Below are 20,127 nucleotides of genomic sequence, written 5' to 3' on the forward strand. Positions count from 1 at the left end.
AGGAACAGTGACTTGGAAAAGTTCCAAGCAGGAGACCGTAGCTGATTCAACGTGTGAATCAGAGTACATAGCGGCGAACGAAGAATCAAAGGAGGCGATATGGTTGAGGAACTTCATCGGAGACCTTGGATTTATGCCAGCCATAAAGGATCATATAGATATTTTATGCGATAGAGAAGGAGCGGTTGCCTTTACCAAGGAACCGAGGGATCGTGGCAGATCCCGACATACCGACAAGAAATATCACTTTATTAGACATTGGGTAGAAGAGAGACTCCTAATAGTAAAGAGGGTATCATCAGAAGATAACCCATCAGATCCCCTTACGAAGGGACTGAGTAGGGTTAAGCACTTACAGCACGATAGGAGCATTGGTTTTAAGGACGATATTAGTTTAGATTAGATAGCTTCGAAACGTGTAATAGATAAATTGTAATTAACATTTGATGATTAAATAAAGGAGTATTATTTATGAGTAAAGTTACTATCTTGTGTTAATTATTTTCCTATTGTTTCACTGTGCATGTTTTGACTTCCTAAATAATAAGATTATTCGAACAGTCCACAGTCGCTCATACTTTGGAAGTAGGTATGAAAGAAGATTGTCATGAATTGGCTTCTAGATTGTTTAAACTGTATTAGACATAGCAAAAGTTTGTCACGACGTTCATGAGTGCTTATGAAATAAGATTTGAGCATTGGATTAAACCCACGCTTGTTGGCATCACTTCATGGAATTTATCACGAGTGATCGCAAGAGAATAATATCATATAGTCTTTAAACCTAGACATATGGTTTATTGTTTGCAAGTTGGTTATACATTGATAATGCGTAAACGCATCAGTAACCTGATGTTATAAAACGAATTGTTGTGCATGATTTGATAAGTGAATAGTAAATGCATATAAGTCGATGTTTATCTGTTCCTTTTATCCTAAGAGGGTAAAAGTGATATCTGGCCCCTTCGATGATTTGGTTTAACTTGTGTGTAGGGCCTGATCAAGACTGATTTGATGTGTTCAATAAAGTTCTATGTCATACAAATTAGAGATCGAGAAACAAATTGCTAGATAATAAGTATGACGATGTTACATGTAATTGTCTGCACGCTATCTTGAAAAGAGGACTATACGATCCCTTGTCTAAAGGACGAGTCAGAGTTCAAAAACGGCTTTAGAGATCTATGATTGCTAATCGGATCCTAAAGTCATATTTGTATTTATAGTTATTAGACTTATCCAAGTAAGAGACTGTTGGATTAGTGACTAATTCCATAACTGTATTTGGTATGTACTTGACCCGTTTTGTAGCATTGTCCTTTGGGGTTGCCCTCTCTTCAAGATTATCTTCTTACCTTGGTGTTTGAAATCCATTAGAGGTATTACAATTGTGATACTAAGCTCTTGAAGTTGAAGATTCATGCTACTTGTGAAAGGTAATCATCTAAACTTGTTTTAGTTGTTAATTTAAGATTTTGTATGCTAGATGTAGGGTTTGTAAGCTTTGGATAATTTGCATGTATAATAGAGAACCCTAGATCCAAAGCTTTATGGTTTTGCATGAGCACTATAGGATTGTTGTATTGCTCAAAACCCATCACTTTGGTCATGGTTTTGGACTCTAAGTTTGAATCTTGGCCCTTTTTCCTTCTTTTTGACCAAGTTGGTGTTTACATCATATATTGGACATATATGACTAAAAAGCTTCGATTTTTATGGTCCTTGGGGTCAAGGAAGACCCTCTAGACTGTCCCATGTTAAGGCTTAATGGATTAGGATCTTAATTCTCATTTTTGGTTAGATTTAGACTCACGACGTGAGGAATGAAGCCTCACAACGTGAGCACATAGTCAGGGAAGTTTATGGTCTGAAACCATGATCTCAGGATGTGAGCATGAAGAGCTCACGATGTGAGCATCCACTGTACACATTATGGACTCTTTGATGGTGGGCTGGCTTGGTATTAGACTTGTCTTTTGGTTTGGGCTCATAATGGACTAAGGATTTTAGAGTAATAGACTTTTGGTTGGGCTTGCCTTGCTGGGTTTGTCCTAATGGGCCTCGGATGATGAATTGGGCCTTAGTGGGCCCAATGTAGTTAGTCCTTTATTAGGCCCAATGAGCTTGGACCTTTGGGCCATCAAAAAAATCATTGGTTCAGAGAAGTAAATGGGATTTAAGGAAAGCCACATGTAAGGGTTTGGGCCTAATTTGGAAAATTGGGCCATTGATGGGTTTTTATGGATTATATAGTTTTGGGCCTTAGTTATGGTCTTGTTGGGCCAGCGGTAAAATGGTCATTTTACCCCAAGATTAGGATTATGGTTCATGGTTTAGAACTTAGTGGCTAATTGTATTTTGTGTTGGTAATGTTTAGTTTGGGAAGCCGTCAGTGCGGCAGCTAGGGAGTTCGGGCAGCGAGTTTCAGTATTCGAGGTGAGTTACCTTCTAGTAGAAGTGGGTCTAGGGCCACAATGTCAGCCCACCAGTAGGAGTTGTTTGTTAGATGATTGTCTTTGTGATAATTGTATGGTATGCCACTATCTGTTATGTTTATATGGTAGAAAGGGGAATAGTCCATGTATTAGTTGAAAGGACCAAAGGGGTAGGTCGGGCACCCCGATATGCCTCACAGTATGATTATGTTATGTTCTTATGTGGTAGCAGTAGGGGTGAAATAGTCCCCGTAACCGGTTGAGATAAACTGAAGGGGAAGGTTGGACACCTCGATATGTCTAACAGGGGTAAGTTAGGCACCCCAGTATACGTAGCAAGGGTAGGTTGGACACCTCGATATGTCTATCGATATGCCTGACAAAGCTCGAGCTCAGCTCGTTTAATTTGAGGAAGCTCGAGCTCGATTCGAGCCTTAAAATGAAGCTCGAGCTCGGCTCATGAACAATTTATTGGGCTCGCGAGCCTAATCGAGCCTCTATGTGTGTGTGTGTGTGTGTGTGTATATATATATATGTGTGTGTGTGTGTATGTATGTGTGTGTGTGTGTGTGTATATATATATATATATAGAGGCTCGTTTAGGCTCGCGAGCCCATTAATTGAAGCTCGGCTCGAGCTCATTTAATAAACGAGCCTCATATTTAGGCTCGAGCTCGGCTCGGGCTCGTTTAATTCGATCTCGAGTCGAGCTTTTAACGAGTCGATCCCGAGTAGCTCACGAGTAGCTCGGCTCACTTACACCCCTACTGACAGTATGTTATTTTTATGGTATGTTATATAATGGGGGAACTCACTAAGCTTCGAGCTTATGGCTTATAATAATTTTGGTTTCAGGTACTTCATTTTCAAAGGAAAGGAGTCGGCTCGATCACAGCGCATCACACTATGGTTTCTGCATATAAGATCTTTGGGATTACACTCTAATATTGTTTTATGATAACTTGTTTTGATTATTGACACTTTGGTTTTGACAAGCGATTTTATTACGGATGTTTTATTACTGTTGGTTTTATGAATTGTTAAACTAAAAACGAAATTTTTTGTCTCGAATTTTAGGATGTTACATGTTGCCTTATTCAACTTATCAGAACCTTCCACATGGTATATTTTTTGTAAATCAAACTGAATGATATATATTTTATCATTTAAACTATCTTTAAATTAACTATAATACTAGCAAGTGATTAAACTTTTAGTACACTTTATCAACCAAACACAGATGCTGAAGGAGATGGGAATGAGATATGATAATGCTAGATCTTTACGATGTGGGGCTATATCTACAAGACTTTGCTTGGGTGCTAATATGGTTGATGTTAATCTTTGTTTGGGTGCTAATATGGGTGGTGTTAATCTTGTCACTATATGTATTAATAGATTCTTTCAACTTTAAGTGCTTACCTTTTAGCTTTATGATTCATAACTCTTGATTTTATTTTAAAATGTAAATACAGAGGCGGGTTGTTGATTTGGTTATATAGTTAGGGAAAACCTCTTATTAACAATGTACAATAAGATCCCCTTAATATCAATGTATTACAATTTTTTGACATGATGTTATTGGATGAAATTGATTGTTTTGGTATATATTTGTTTCTATATTTTTGTATTATGTGTAAATAAGTATTGTAAAGACACGTCGTATATTCATATCTTAAATGGTTGTTGAAGTTTATGACACGCAAATGTGTGTCATCTTAATTTATGACAGGTGCTTTAATGATACGCAATGCGTGTCATAAGGTTATGACACGCAAATGTGTGTCGTCTTCCTTTATGACAAGGTCTTCCTTGATACGCATTACGTGTCATAGATGAGCGTCGTAAATGTGTGTCGTAAATGCACGTCGTAAATGTATGTCGTAAATAGATGACACGCAAAAGTGTGTCGTCTTTCATTATCATAAAGCCTTCCTTGACATGTATTTGTGTGTCGTCTGAGCATTTTACGACCCACATTGTGCGTCGTCTGAGCGTTTTACGAAACACATTGTGTGTCGTAAAAGGTTGTTATTGTAGTAGTTGCTTGTGTATGACAATACTAAGTAGTACATGGGTTTGTGAAAATGTTAGTATATTGGACCAAGATTGCTAATTACATAATAATTGGTAACCAACTTTATTAATCCATAAATAGTAACTAACCATCAAAAAGAGATAGATTCCAAACTAAACGAAAGTGTTTTTAATATATTGAGTAAAACTGTTTTTAGTTGAGTGTTTAAGTTTTCCTGAACTTCAAAAATCAGATAAAACCCCTTTTTAATTATTGTTTTCTTTTAGATTAATCTTTTAGTAGTTACTTTAGTATACTAAATCTGTTCTCTGTGTTCGATACCCGACTATTCGTGCTATACTATTTGAGATTAGGTTCGCTGCCTAAGACGTAATAGTTAGTTAATTAGTTGGTTAAAACTAGGAGTAGGATATAATTTTTTGCACATCATGTGCCAAGTCATCTAAGTATCTATGATGACCTCTAACTATTCTAATCAATCATATGGAACACTGGCAAGTTCATTACCTGTAGTTGTTAATGAACTATACATTCATTCTTTGTACTCCATCTTTCATATGGTTGCTTTATTGACACATATTGCTAAGGGAATCCCCATAGCAATATTGTCTACTCGTTGCCTACAAAGATCCTTTATGATATGTTCCTCAAGATCATCAGTTTAAGATCAGGAAGTGAGGATAACGGGAATGAATAATTTGGTTATTTGATTGCTATGAAATATATATTTAAAAGATTATAGTTTTGTGGGTGAAAACCTTATGTACTCACCAGACTCCCAAGTCTAATTCACCTAATTTCTTTGTACAATAGATAGCGGTACGAAGATCCATGAATAATGATATATTGAATTTGCAAAGATATTTAAAGAGTTTTAAGCCAGTAGTAGAATAAACTATTATAAGGTCTGTAATGAATAGTATATGTTTATGTTTTTTGTATCGGTTATAACGTCTCAAATTTTTAAATATTATTGAAAAACATTTTTTTTGGAAATGTTTTGAAATTGAAATTATGTTACATGAATAATATTATGGGACAAATTTCGCACTAATAAAAGGATTCTCTACTTCAAATAAGCATAAAGAAAATGTCTTTTTCGAACCATGAAATTGGAGATGTCACAAGTAAAGTACAAGGACCATATCCATACCGAATTGCAAACTTGAGGGTTACAATGGGATGATTTCAAATTTGGACTGAACTTGCAATTTTAAATGAAGCAGAGGGACCAAAGTTGTAACTTTCTCTATAATTTAAAGTACATATAATTATCTTACTTTTTATTGTATGGTAACTTATTTTCCAATTTTGTTAATAAAATAAATCTATTCCATCTGTGATTCTGTGTAATCATGATTCGGGCATTTTAAGCAATGCAATATTCGTAATTACTCTTGATCAAACAACAAATGTTTCAATTCTTGAACACTGCCCACATTATATAAAGACATCAGAATTCTTTGAAGTTAAATCATATAATTCCTTCCGATTGGTATTTAACTTAACACGTAGGAGAACATCTTTAACCTTTTCGTGTGTCTTTTGTTTTGGTGCATGTTTATCATTTTGTTAACTTGTTTCAGGCCGGGTATTGTAAACAAAAAAAAATTCAGGACTTGATACAATGATGATTCGAACACGGTTCCATTTGTTTTGCTTTTTATTGATTTCAGGTAACGAACTTATATTTTTCTGTGTATGTAGGAATAGATAATTGTAAAATAGTGTTTTGTGTTAATTTTAAGTAAAATCAAGTCAGGTTTATTTATTTATCCCTATTATAAGTTAATTAAACTAGCTAATATAACATATTGTTTTTCATGTTTTAGCTCTTTTTCTTGATTTTAGGTAACGAATTTATATTTTTCTGTTGTAGCTAGGCGTAGATATGTTGTAAAATGTTTTTTTTTTTTTTTTAATTTTAAGTAGAGTTCCAAGTCAATTTTATTCACTTTTTATCCCTATTAAAAGTTAAATTAACTAATATAACATTCTTTTTCATTTTTTGATTTGTAAATTTCTACATAGACAATCCTATATATTTAAGTAGCAATCAAACTTCTCAAACTACGCCCTAGCTAAGCCAAATGCTTTTTTAACACAATCATAGTTTCTTATAATTTCATGGAGATACTATTTTAGATTTGGTATGTTTTACTTCAAATATTTTCTTATTGCCGAATTAAAAGTATTCTCTCAAAATAGTAAAACGCTTAGAAATAAAATCCAAATCTACTAATTTGAAGTAATTAATGATCATTATTACTAATATAATATATGATTGTATTACTTACAGACTTGCTCAATCGTTATGGGTTATCCTTGTATATATGTTCTTAATTGAATTTTGTGCGCAGGAATCGTAGCACATGCAACACAATATGATTATAGTTTTACCACCGAGGTAATTAACTTAAAACAATTGTTGTTGTTGTTTTTTCTTTTTTTTTTTTTTTTTTTTTTGCTTTTTTTTACAAGGAATCATAAGAAACCTAATTCTTGAATGTTTTATAGTGTTTAGAGAACCCAAAGAAGCCTCAATACGATGGGGGAATAGTCACGAACCCTGAGCTCAAAGATGGGTTAAGAGGATGGGTTTCTTTTGGCAATCCAAAACTAGAAGTACGAAGATCAAAAACCGGAAATGAATTCATTGTTGCTTATCAAAGGAATAGATCAGTCGATAGTGTATCCCAAAAGTTTTTCATGGACAAGGAAAAACTCTACACATTTTCTGGTACACTGCTTCATCATATCTAGAGAAAATGTTATAGTTTCACTCAAGTTGTTGCGTTTAATGGAATTCGAAATATACAGCTTGGGTGCAAGTAAGCCATGGCGATGATGCTATTGTTGTTGCTACATTTAAAACACCATCAGGCTTCTATGATGCTGGTTCTACCATAGCTAAGTCTGGGTGTTGGTCGATGCTTAAAGGTGGCCTCACTGTTAACGAATCTGGCTCAGCCCAACTATATTTTCAGGTAAAATAATCCTTTGATCACTACTAGAATCAGTGAATTAGAATTAAACTCACAATTTCTATCTAATGCGAATGCCTTCTTTCCCTACGATGTGTTGTTTTCACAGAGCGAAAATGCATCCATTGACATATGGGTGGATAGCGTATCTTTACAACCGTTTACAAAAGCGGAATGGAGATCTCACCAGGATGAGAGCATTGAGAAGGTGAAAACTGAGCGAATCATCTTTCTTAATCACTATTTATATGTGTATTTAATGTATGTAAGCGTTTCCAATGGTATAGGTGAGAAAGAGTAAGGTGAAACTTCAGGTAGTTGATAGCGAAGGAAAACCACTAGCGAATCGAACACTAACCATTGCGCAAAAGTTTGCAAGGTTCCCATTCGGATGCGCCATCAACAGCAACATTCTAAACAACCAAGATTATAAAAACTGGTTCACTTCAAGATTCAAGTACACAACATTCGAAAACGAAATGAAATGGTACTCAAACGAACGTATCCAAAACCAAGAGGATTACTCCAAAGCCGATGCATTACTTTATTTCGCAAAATCAAATGGGATTTCAGTGAGAGGTCATAACGTGTTCTGGAACAACCCGAATGATCAACCATATTGGGTTCCAAATCTTGAACCATGGCAACTAGCGGCAGCAGCCACCAAGAGGATAAATTCAATCATGCGAAGATACTCGGGTCAAGTGATTGCATGGGACGTTGTCAATGAAAACATGCATTTCAATTTTTTTGAAAGTAAGTTAGGAGTAACTGCTTCTTCAAAGTTCTACACAACAGCTAGAGCTCTTGATAGATCCGCAGCTTTGTTCTTGAATGAATATAATACGATTGAACAACCTGGTGAGGGTTCAGCGTCACCAGATGCTTACCTAAGGAAAATTAGAGAGATTCGAGCTGGAGGTTATAGAGGGCCGTTATCCATCGGGTTAGAAGGTCATTTCACCCAAGTGAACATACCATACATGAGATCCGCCATTGATAAAATGGCAAGCGCAAGACTTCCTATTTGGATCACTGAACTAGATATCCAACCCGGTTATGATCAGGTATTTATAAGTGTTTAACTTTAAACCTACTCTTTCTGGAGTTCAAACACTAATTTTTCTTAAAAATCATGGAAATTATTTACAGGCAGCATTTTTGGAACAAGTTTTGAGAGAAGCTCATGCACATCCAGCAGTGAATGGGATAGTTATGTGGTCTGCATGGAGTCCGAATGGATGTTATAGAATGTGTTTAACGGATAATAATTTCAGGAACTTGCCAACAGGTGATGTGGTGGACAAGATTATTGGGGAATTCTTTGGTGCGGTTGTCATGGCCACCACGGATGGTGATGGTTTCATTGAGACTTCGCTGATTCATGGTGATTATGAAGTTCGATTTGCGGATGGTTACCTATCTGAAAAAGATACCCAATCCTCACGTATGTCTTGGGGTTTTAAGGTTGAAGCGATGGGATCTTCCCAGGATGTCTTGAATATCAACATTATGGGTTAAGAAAAAAGTTTAACGTGTTTTCTTGGTATTAAAGGAGTATAATAAGATCATCTTTGTATATCAATTGGTGTTGGAAGCATGTTTCAAAGACCATACCTGATCACTGAAATGGGTTTCAGTTTCCGATTTTTGTCTAGCTACTTCAATTATACGAATATTTCTTATTAATTAATCGAGTATGATAAATTTGTGTTTTATATCCAAAGAGCTCCATTTAATTTGAAACTGAAAAAATGTTTCTATTCAACCCCTAATATCACTTGTCACTACTAGAAAAACATTGATTATCTACGAAAATCTTCTACGGAAACATTCCGTAGATAATTACTGACGGATGTAACTAGGGATGAGGAATCGGCCGAAACTGGTATCGGAACCGAAACCCCGATGGAATCTGTTGGGCCGGGATCGGGACGATATTCTTTTGGATTTTTAGAACCTGGAACCGGTAGGAACCAGAAGCAGTAGAACCGGCAAAAACGGAACCGTTTGTTGCTATTTATCGATGACCGGTTCCAACATTGAAGACACGGCAAGAACCGGTAGCAACCAAGAACCCGTAGACCTAGTTATCTAGTTTTAGTAATATGTAATTGTATTCGTGAACTAGTTGGAGTTTAGCAGGAGTTTCTTTTGCAGCTGATGGTGGAGAGTGGTGTGGAGTTTTCCTTAGGAAGACCTAGGATGAGATCTAGTGTCGGGAGCCTTATCTAAGAAGGATAATTATTTGGTTATAGAGTGATTTGGTGCAATCGATGCAATCCTTAAGGAAAGTATGGATAGATGTGGAAGTTTGTATGGATCCATATTACTGAAAGTAGAGGATTTGTACTCGATGCGAGCGCAACAATGAAACCAGGGAACTTGTAGCGTTTGTGTTTCCCTGTATATATATATATATATATATATATATATATATATATATATATATATATATATATATATATTATTTTATAAAGCATTCATATTTGTGGGTGCCTAAAAAATTAAGACAATGTCTTAAAAAACAAAGAGATGGAATTTGAACCATTTGATCTAATTTGTATGGTGTAGATTAAATGGATAGTAATCCAAGTGAAATGCTTATAACCAATCACAAGCCATGTTTTTTTAATGTACAACTGTTAAACTATCATGTACCAATTTTGAAGCAAAATTTAAAAACTAACATTAATCATCTTCACATGGATCGGATAAGCATACACACTATGTATTGTCTTCCTATTCAATTCATTTCAAAATTTGAAAATAAAAACACATGCTCCCCTATCACAAACTCTTTCAAGAAAACCATCGGTCACCGCCATTTCCCCTGTATTCTTCCATGTACTTCCACCTTCCGCCGCCGCACAAATTTCTCATTTCCATCGTCACCATACATTATAATCATCTCCCTTCAATAAACCTAGCTATCGCCACCCTCACTCACATATTATTTCTAAAAGCCCTAAATCTAATATCAGCCCTAGACATCATTAGTTCATCAAACAGATCGAAAGAGAAATAGTTGAAAATTTAGAGTGGCATTTTCCCATCCTAATTTTTAAATCACACACAAACACCTTCAGTGTTTTCATCTCTACCCACATACATTCTTTTTCTCTTTCTCAAGCCCTAATTTCTGTTGCTCTATCTCCCTTTCTAGCCATGGAGGGTTTTTGAATATGGGATGAAGATTATAGGATCAAAGATCTCGTTATTATTAGCGTAACGTAAAAAGACAAATGAAAATGGACATCGGATGAAGAAGTTATGAGATTTTAACGGACCAATCATGTCCCGGCCTGTTAAAAATATAACTTTAAAAATAAAGTCAAAATTAGCCGATGGAGTCTAAACGAAAGTTGTAGAGTATGTCTCCACCTACGCGTGGATATAAATAACGTCAAAAATGGAGTTCGTATGAACGAGTTACAAATTATAATAGCATATTTACGTATTAAAATAAAGTATAAATCATATATACATACACATATATATACATATGTATATATCATTAGAAAGGTACCGACGATGCGGTTATTATAAGAATAATGTTGAGTTCTTTCGACATTAGCTTAGTAAAAATATCGTTAAATCTATTTAAAATATTATTATAAAGGGGTGTTTAGTTGTTTATATAACTATAAAGTCATTAACTAATTATGGAGGGTAGTTTTTGTAAATTCAATTACTATAAATAAGAGGATTAGGCTCTCATATTTCTTGCACCATTCTCTTGATTCAAGAGTTTTCCTCTCCTTATCCCCCGAGCATTTCGGTCCCTCGTGATTCGACTTCTATTTCTGTAGTTTTTAGTATAGTAAGTTGAGCGCTGAAGCGCTGCACAAATCTTTCTTAGAAAGATACAGGGATGAAGTTCTGCCCCTGCAGAGCCCGAATCCTAGCTAAAATCCCCTTGTAAGTAAGTTATACTTACCCTATTTTAAATATAGTTGATATTTAAAATTAGTATTGTTATTATAAATTTATAATAAATATTTGAGCTGTTATTATGATTTATATAAGTGTCGTTATAATATCTTTTTAACTACTCATGGTACGGGGAATCTGGTTTAAAGGGTAGCATAAGGTTGTTGGATTTCAGAACTGCTATACACCAAAATGGTCCTGCCCTCCGGTGTTTTATGTCTGGCCCCTGTATGTACATAGTGATTGGAAAGTATTGTTTAAACACTTATATAATAATAATAATGAGACTAATAATTAGTCACAGTAAATATTAGACTAAAATCTAGTGGTAATAATACTAGGTTTCATCGAAGGAAATTATTTTAAAGTAAACGAAGCATTGTCCGAGTACCGAGTCACCACCTTCTCAGGTGAGTGCATAGTTACTTTCATCTTACACATAGATATGAAGTCTTTAATATAAATTACGTATTGTGAGTGCATAGTTACTTTCATCTTACACATAGATATGAAGTATTTTATATAAACTACGTGCTATGTGTGCATATTATCTGAATACTTGCTGTCTATGCTGGATGAACGTTTTTTTTTATACATGTTTTAAATGATTTTTAACTGTATACGTATTTTAAATATACAAGTATGTTGGGTATGAGATGGGTAGATGAATGATGAGAGATAAAAAATGATGTGAGTAAACATTGGCAGCTATAGACTTAGTGTCTAACAAATAACATCGGTAATTATGGACTTAGTGCCTATTAGACAAACACTGGTAGCTATGGACTAAGTACCTATTAGGAATTGGTAGCTATGGACTTAGTACCTATTAGATAAACACTGGTAGCTATGGATTTAGTACCCAGCAGCTATGGAATTAGTGTTTTACGAATGAGCATTGGCAGCTATGGATTTATTGTCAGTCCTATAACTCTGGAAGCAAAGGACTTCAGAATGAACGAATGCGGGATAGATGACTCTTAGGATAGATCCTTAAGAGTAAAGAAGATAATGGGGATGGGTAATTGGGTCGATTGTTTGATTGTTTAAACATAATAATTATATTATTGTGGGTTGAAAACCCTATATAGTCACCAGGTTTCCCAACCTGACCCACTCAGTTTATTTATATTACAGGTGTTCAGATTAAGTCACATTACACTGAGAGATTAAAGAGATGTAGATCACTAATGTAAATAAATGTAAGTTCTGTTTATGTTTATGTTTCTGTATTGACGATGACATCCCAAATTTTTTAAAACGAATTAAAAATACTTTTCTTCGGAAATGCTTTGATAACGTATTTATCATGTTTTACTGGGAACAAATTCCGCAACATTTTTATTAAAAGAGGTACTCTGATTTTTATAAAGCATAAACAAAATCGGTCTTTTTTGGCCATGAAAATGGGGATGTCACAATTTTTCTTTTAGAAACCCCATTTAAGCCATCTTTATCCATTTCCTAGCTTGATTGTAATATAAAGATCATATTGAGTGGAATGGCCTTTGAATCTAGCTAGGTTTGAGCTTCAAGAGCCCAGATCTACTGCCTTTATGGAGCCATTTTGCATGAAAGTCCTAGATCTACTCTTTTAAGTGTCTTTTGAGCCTTTAAATCCCTTTTCATGCATATGCACACGTAAAGTTGGAAACTTTACGTGGTAAACAAGCCTTAGAAACCTAAATCTATTAATTGTATGCAGTGGTTTTAAGTAGAATCGATTGTATAGAAGTTTCATGCAACCGACTCAGCGAGTCGTTCTTCAGACTCAACGAGTCGGGTCACGAGTCCTCGAGTTTTCCCCTTCTATGTATTATGCCGAGTGGAACCAGTGAGTTTTAGGGGGACTCAGTGAGTCGGAGATCGAACTCATCCATGGAGGGACTCGGCGAGTCAATGCCCTGACTTGGCGAGTCCAAGGCAATCTTCATATCTCAAGAACAGAATTGACAAGTTGTTCATACAACTCGGCGAGTCCCAGTTGGAGTGTTCATATGATGAAGAAGAACTCATCGAGTTATTCATACAACTCGGCGAGTCGGATGTAGATTGACTAAGTGTTTGTATCAAAGAGGAACTTGTCGAGTCTATGCCAAACTCGACGAGCAGTAGCGAGCAGAATTGAGAAATGAGAGTAGAGAATCAACGAGTTGGTGGCCAACTCGACGAGTCAGGTCAACTGTATGTTGACTTTGACCAAGAGGTTGACTTTGACCAGGGGTAAAATAGTCATTTTACCCTCGGTATAGTTATCAGTATTTGATTGAGTGTACTTATGGAAATTGTAGCCGGGGTGAAACTGGAGCAGCAGCAGAACAGCATGCTAGTATAGGACTAAGGATCTAGGAGGATACCTTATGTGTTTGCTTTATATGTTTCAGCTTGACGAGAATTGCATACTAGTAGTGAGTAGGCAGTAGTAGAATAGCATGTGTAGGTTATGCATGATAGCATGAGCTTAGCATTTTATACTAGTACAATTTCTTGAGAATAGTTTGTATGAGTATGTTTCCTTTATCGAATGTTGCTTGCTTTGTGCTTAGTGGAACTCTGAGTGATGGGAGTTAGCCATTAGGTGAATACATCACGTCACATGTGGTCAGGGTTGGATAATCTCAGAGTGTCAGATTTGACCCTATTGTGCAGCTCTCGTTTGAGTCTAACCGTTGTAGGGATGAGTCTTGTACTCAAAAGATTATCCGAGCCTCATTGCATGCGATGGTATTCAGGTGGTGGCTAGTTGGCATTGCAAGGAGGCCTTCAGCAGCTGAGGATTGGTTTGGGTGGAGTCAAAGGTTTCCCTAGGGCAAGCCTAGGATGTGAGTAGCGAAAGTCAGTAGCATTAGAGTGACTTTGTAACACCCAAACTTTGGTATGATATTTATATTTTTACTTATTGTTGTATTTCTTCAAGTTTTAAGGGGAACTCAACGAGTCGGTAGCTGGACTCGTCGAGTAGAGTCGTGATTTCGAGCATGTTTAAGTTGGCGACTCGACGAGTCCGCCAGTCTGATGAAACCCTAATTTCAAGGGTTTGCACCCTATTTAAACAACTTTTGAGGCCTCAAGTCAGTCCCCATCACCCCTCAAAGCATTATTCTCGAAACCCTAGATCCCTCTTTGCATTTTGTGTGATTTTGGTGTGTTCTTTGAAGATTTTGAGAGATAAAGGAAGGTAGATCAAGAGGAGAAGAAGGAGATCCTAGATCCTTGAGGAATTTCAAAAGATAGTAAGGTATATCTTGGCCCTTTTCTGTTTCTATGCTTAAATCTCCTTTTTGAAGCCATTAAAGCTATTCTTGAACCATTTCTTAGCTTAATAGTAGCATAGAGGACTCATGGAGTTGATTAGCCTTCGGATCTAGCTAGATTTGAACTCCAGAAGCTTAGATCTAGCACCTTTATGGATCCATTTTGCATGAAAGCTCTAGATCTACTATTATAGTGTGCTTTGAACCTTAAAACCTTCATTTGATGTTATTCACACGTAAAGTTGGAAACTTTACGTGTAAATTAAGTCCCAGGAACCCAGATCTATTAATGGTATGGACTGGTTTCAAGCAGAATCGAGTATATAATGTTTGCATGCATATGACTCGGCGAGTCGTTCTTTTGACTCGGTGAGTCGAGTCGCGAGTTCCCTGTTTTTCCTTTTTCGAGTTATGCCAAGTGGAACCAGTGAGTGAGAGATGGACTCGGTAAGCTAGAGGGTTAGACTCATTCGTGGAAGAACTCAGCGAGTCAATGCCCTGACTCGGCGAGTTCAAGGTAATCTTTATACTTCAAGAACAGACTCGACGAGTTGTTCATACAACTCGGCGAGTCGCAGCTAGAATGATCATCTGATGAAGGAGAACTCGATGAGTTGTTCATACAACTCGGCGAGTCGGATGCAGATTGTCGGAGTGTTAGTAGCAAAGAGTAACTCGCCGAGTTTGCGCCAAAACTCGACGAGTAGTAGCGTGTGGAATCAAGAAAGTAAGAGTAAGGACTCGACGAGTTGGCGACCCAACTCGATGAGTCAGGTCAACTGAATGTTGACTTTAACAGTTAGGTTGACTTGGATCAGGGGTAGGAGAGTCATTTTACCCTCAGTATTATTATTAGTATTTGATTGATGGTGCTCATGGATATTGTAGCCGGAGTGAAACCAGAGACGCAGCAGACAGATTCCGAAGCAGTCCTTTCAGCAGCTAGGCTACGAGGTGAGTTTCCTTCCAGTAGGAACGGGTCTAAGGCCACAATGCCGGCCTGTTTAGTTAATAGTAGTTTCCGGACTCGGTCCGATGCAGTTTTTAGTGTGTTTGATGCCTTCGTGGCTCAGAAAATATTTATGCGTTATGTGTTATGGGCTACGGCCTGGCGTAGTATGCAGTATATGAGTTTATGATGATGTGTGTTATGCTAGTTGATATGTGTTTATGCTATGCTATGATCAGTTAGTTCCGGACTTCTGTCTGATGCAGTCAGTTCCGGACTTCGGTCCGATGCAGCTAGTTTCGGACATCGGTCCGATACAGGGGACAAGGTCCCAGTCAGTTCCGGACTACGGTCTGATGCAGTTTCCGGGCTTCGGTCTGATGTAGTAGGCAAGGCCCAATACGTGTTTATATATTATTGTATGGTATGTGGTAGTTTGGGGGAGCTCACTAAGCTTCGTGCTTACAGTTTCAATTTTGGTTTCAGGTACTTCCGCAAGTAAGGGGAAGAGCTTGGGATGATGGCATCATACACACCACAGCTTCAGTCTTTATCCTGGGAGTTTGTTTTGATTCGTAGTTTGATTTGATACAGTTGTTTCATGACATTTTCTAATGAGTTGAGATATTTGACGTATGGTTTTTATGATATGACGATCAGTATATGATTTTTATTACTATTTAAACAAAAAGTTTTGGGTCGTATTTTGGGATGTTACAGACTTGGTGGAGTCAAGGCGGTTCTTGAGGAAAGTACGAATAGATGTGGAAGGTGGTATGGTCCCGTGCTACTGAAAGCAGAGGATCTGTACTCGAATCAAGGAAGGCTGAGATGAGGCCGGGAAGCTTGTAGTAGCAACAATCCCTTGAGATATTTCAGTGTACTGACGTTTGCCATGATATGTTTTCAGAATGGTGGTTTTGCGACCTAGGCCAGCAGCTGGCAGTTCAGGTGCCGGAGAGGGATCAGGATCAGGATCAGGCTCGGGAGCTGAGCATCTAGATGAGCAGACCAGAGAGTTCTTCACTTCATAGGTGACCCGTATCATTCTTGCGCAGACTCCAGTGATCTTTGGTTCGATCAAGGAGGGTATACTAGAGTTGATGGAGGAGAGACTAGGCACATTTTGTGTTGAGGTGGCGGCCATGATGGGGTCGTGCACGCTTACGTTCAGGGAGTTCCAGGCATGTGGAGCTCTAGATTATCACGGGGCACGGGACCCCATAGTGAGTACTAGATGGTTGGCGGATGTGGCCAACGCTTTCCGCACGAGTAGATGTCCCGAGGGGGACAAGGTCAGATTGGCGTCCTGTCTTCTGAAGGACAGGGCACGGGATTGGTGGGAGGAGGTCAGACATGTCATTGGACATGATGCATCTTTGGATGTTATGACCTGGGCTGACTTTACTGCCAGGTTCAAAGCTGAGTTCGCACCGGTTATTGAGGTGCAGCAGTTAACCAGGGAGTTTCATGACCTCACCCAGACTATAGAGACGGCGGCGGAGATTACTGTGACATCGCCAAAATCTCGGCCAGAAAAGATCGATTTTCATTTATGCTTTTTAAAATAATTTTAGAGTAAATCCTTTTGATTTGAAAGAGTTGCGGAATTTGTTCCCAAAAATAAAACGTGATAAAATAATATTTACCAAAGCATTTCATAAAAGAAATGTATTTTCATTATATAATCAAATTCGTGATGTCATGTTCCGATACAGACCATAAAGCATAAACGATAACATTACAAGTCATTCAACAAATATATACATATACAAACTTGTAAACAAAACAACTTGATGATTCATCCATCTTATGCCCTTGCGCCATTTCCTGTAATACAAATAAACTGAGTGGGTCAGGCTTGGGAGTCTGGTGAGCATATAGGGTTTTCAACCCACAATAAATAATTAAATTAATTTTCATCAACCAACAACAACCCAATTACCCATTCCCGTTATTCTCACTTTACGTCCCTAAAATAACTAACACAAGGGACCTAGTCTAAGAATATTTCATCGGGGCGACAATACATGCAATCGGGGGTTTCCCGACAATATATGTCAAATAAGGCAACCATGAGGGGGATGGAGTACAGCGAATGAACACCCAAGTTCATTAACACCTACAGGTGGCGAACCTGCTAACGTTCCACAGGACTGTCTAGAAAAGTCTGTGGTCATCATCTAAACTCGCTAGATGACTGAATCAAAAACAACATCGAGGCCTCTCATCTGTTTATCACACAACTATCTACCCATGTTCTACCCGACATATTTAGTAGATATATATATATATATATATATATATATATATATATATATATATATATATATATATATATATATATATGTATATATATATATATATATTTATACATAGTTTAAAACATGTATAGCATTCTCATTCAATACATATTCCAAACAACAGATGAGACACATACACCTAACACGTATTTTATAGAGAATAAATCATATCTATGAGATAGAAGAAAGTGAATATACATTCACGCATATAACAACAAAATATACACATAACACGTATTTCGTATAAAATACTTCATAATTATGCGTTAGAAGAAAGTAACCACACACTCACTTGATCAGAAGATGATCGGACAGCACTACGACTTGTAGAAGCAGTATTCTTCAGCAGATCTGGAAGATCTTAACAAAAACTGGGCACCTCGCGGGAAGAGCTTCGGCTCGGGAATTGCACTTCTCGGGGCTTCGGGACTTCGGGAATTGCTTCGGGGCTCGGGATTAATACAAGGGCTTCGGGATACTTCTGGCATGCAAAACGATGCAAAATGGGAGAGAGGTAAGAGAAAAAGAGCAAAACTCTCGGCTGCCCTCGCAGCCCTTTTATAGGAGGTTGAGCCTTGCATTACGCTGGGCGTAATGCCCTTACGCGGGGCGTACTCCTCCGAAGTCGTCAATGCTTGTGTCATCGGAACTTCGACGTCATCGCTTATGAACCCGGAGCACTCGAGTGGTACGCTGGGCCTACAGCCTTACGTTGGGCGTAATGTTGATCGGAACGGTGACTCCTCCCCCCTTCGGATATTATTCGAATATATATATATATATATATATATATATATATATATATATATATATATATATATATATATATATATATATATATATATTGATGTTCTTTATATCCACGCGTAGGTGAGACTAAACTTTTCAACTTTCGTTTAGACTCCGTCAGCTAGTTTTGAATTTTATTTTTAATATTTATTTTTAGTAGGCCGGGACAGGAAAACTCTATTATAAGTTCATAACTTCTTCCTCTGACGTTCGTTTTCGTCTGTCTTTCCACCAATGCGCTACTATCAACGAGATCTTCTATTCTCGTTTAGATTGTTTCAACCAACAATCACTCGATCTTGAATCGAGTATTCGGGTTGCATACTATTAAGTTGAAACTTAGAAAAATCATAACTTCCTCATACGAAGTCGGATTTGGGCATTCTTGTTATGCACGCTCTCGGTTTAACGAACTCTACGACTTTCGTTTAAATCACTAAGGCTAAATATCGGTCTAACATAAATTTCACTTTTTACGTCATTCAGCGTTATCGGTTCTGTCGCAAAACTTCGACAGGTCATAACTTCTTCGTTATAACTCGGATTTCGGCATTATTAATATCTTCGGAATCCTTGTTTCAACCACTACATCTTTATGCAAAGATATCGGGATTATCTCAGACTTTAATTTGACACTTATTTTATTCTTAATTCATTAAATCATAATAATTAAGAAAATAAACACATAATTCACATAACACTCAAATATTTCATCATTAATACTCCAAAAAGAGTTACAAGGGTTAACCTAGACTATTACATCAATGATAATGCCTAGCCTGGAAACGCGGGAGTTACAATTCTCTCCCCCTTAGGATGATTCCGTCCCCGGAATCACACATCAACAAACAAATGTGAATAGCGACTCAACATGTCACTCTCCGTTTCCCAAGTGAGATTTGGCCCATTCGAATGTTTCCAACGGACAAGCACTAATTCGACCATCTTGCGTCGCAACTTCTTTGTCTTTCGGTCAACAATTGCCTCAGGTTCTTCAATTAACTTATTGTTTTCATCAATTCTCAATTCAGAAATTGGAATTATATCGGGAACTTCTCCCGTGAACTTCCTCAAATAACACACATGAAAAGTGTTGTGAATTCCATTCAGTTCTTCGGGTAATTCGAGCTTGTAAGCTTGGTTCCCAATTCTCTGAAGAACTTTAAACGGTCCAATAAACCTTGGACTCAACTTTCCCCTTTTACCAAATCTTATAAGTCCCTTCCACGGTGAGACTTTAAGTAAAACCGAATCTCCAACTTCAATAGTCATCGACCTTCGCTTCTTGTCAGCATAGCTCTTTTGACGATCCTGAGCTGCTAACATTCTTTCTCTAATTATTTTCAACTTTTCAGCAGTTTGATGGACCATCTCGGGCCCCATAAACTGTTTTTCCCCAGCCTCAAGCCAACAAGACGGCGTACTACCCTTTTATCCGTACA

At 37.2% G+C, this 20,127-nt stretch overlaps 1 protein-coding gene across 1 annotated transcript in view; it reads left to right on the forward strand.

The window, feature by feature from the left end:
• The window catches only part of LOC145017002 (endo-1,4-beta-xylanase 5-like), a 29,799-nt gene extending 20,793 nt beyond the window's left edge, over window positions 1-9,006 (forward strand). The window contains exons 4-10 of the mRNA XM_078975122.1: window positions 6,773-6,791; window positions 6,834-6,880; window positions 6,991-7,213; window positions 7,294-7,460; window positions 7,567-7,665; window positions 7,745-8,524; window positions 8,610-9,006. Coding sequence (XP_078831248.1) covers window positions 6,773-6,791; window positions 6,834-6,880; window positions 6,991-7,213; window positions 7,294-7,460; window positions 7,567-7,665; window positions 7,745-8,524; window positions 8,610-8,978 — 1,704 coding nt within the window. The 3' untranslated portion in view covers window positions 8,979-9,006. The remainder of the gene's footprint in view (window positions 1-6,772; window positions 6,792-6,833; window positions 6,881-6,990; window positions 7,214-7,293; window positions 7,461-7,566; window positions 7,666-7,744; window positions 8,525-8,609) is intronic.
• The last annotated feature ends 11,121 nt before the right edge of the window (window positions 9,007-20,127 follow it).

Source organism: Lactuca saligna, chromosome 9 (assembly GCF_052625555.1).
Source record: "Lactuca saligna cultivar CGN05327 chromosome 9, ASM5262555v1, whole genome shotgun sequence".
In the NCBI taxonomy this organism is placed as follows: Eukaryota; Viridiplantae; Streptophyta; class Magnoliopsida; order Asterales; family Asteraceae; genus Lactuca; species Lactuca saligna.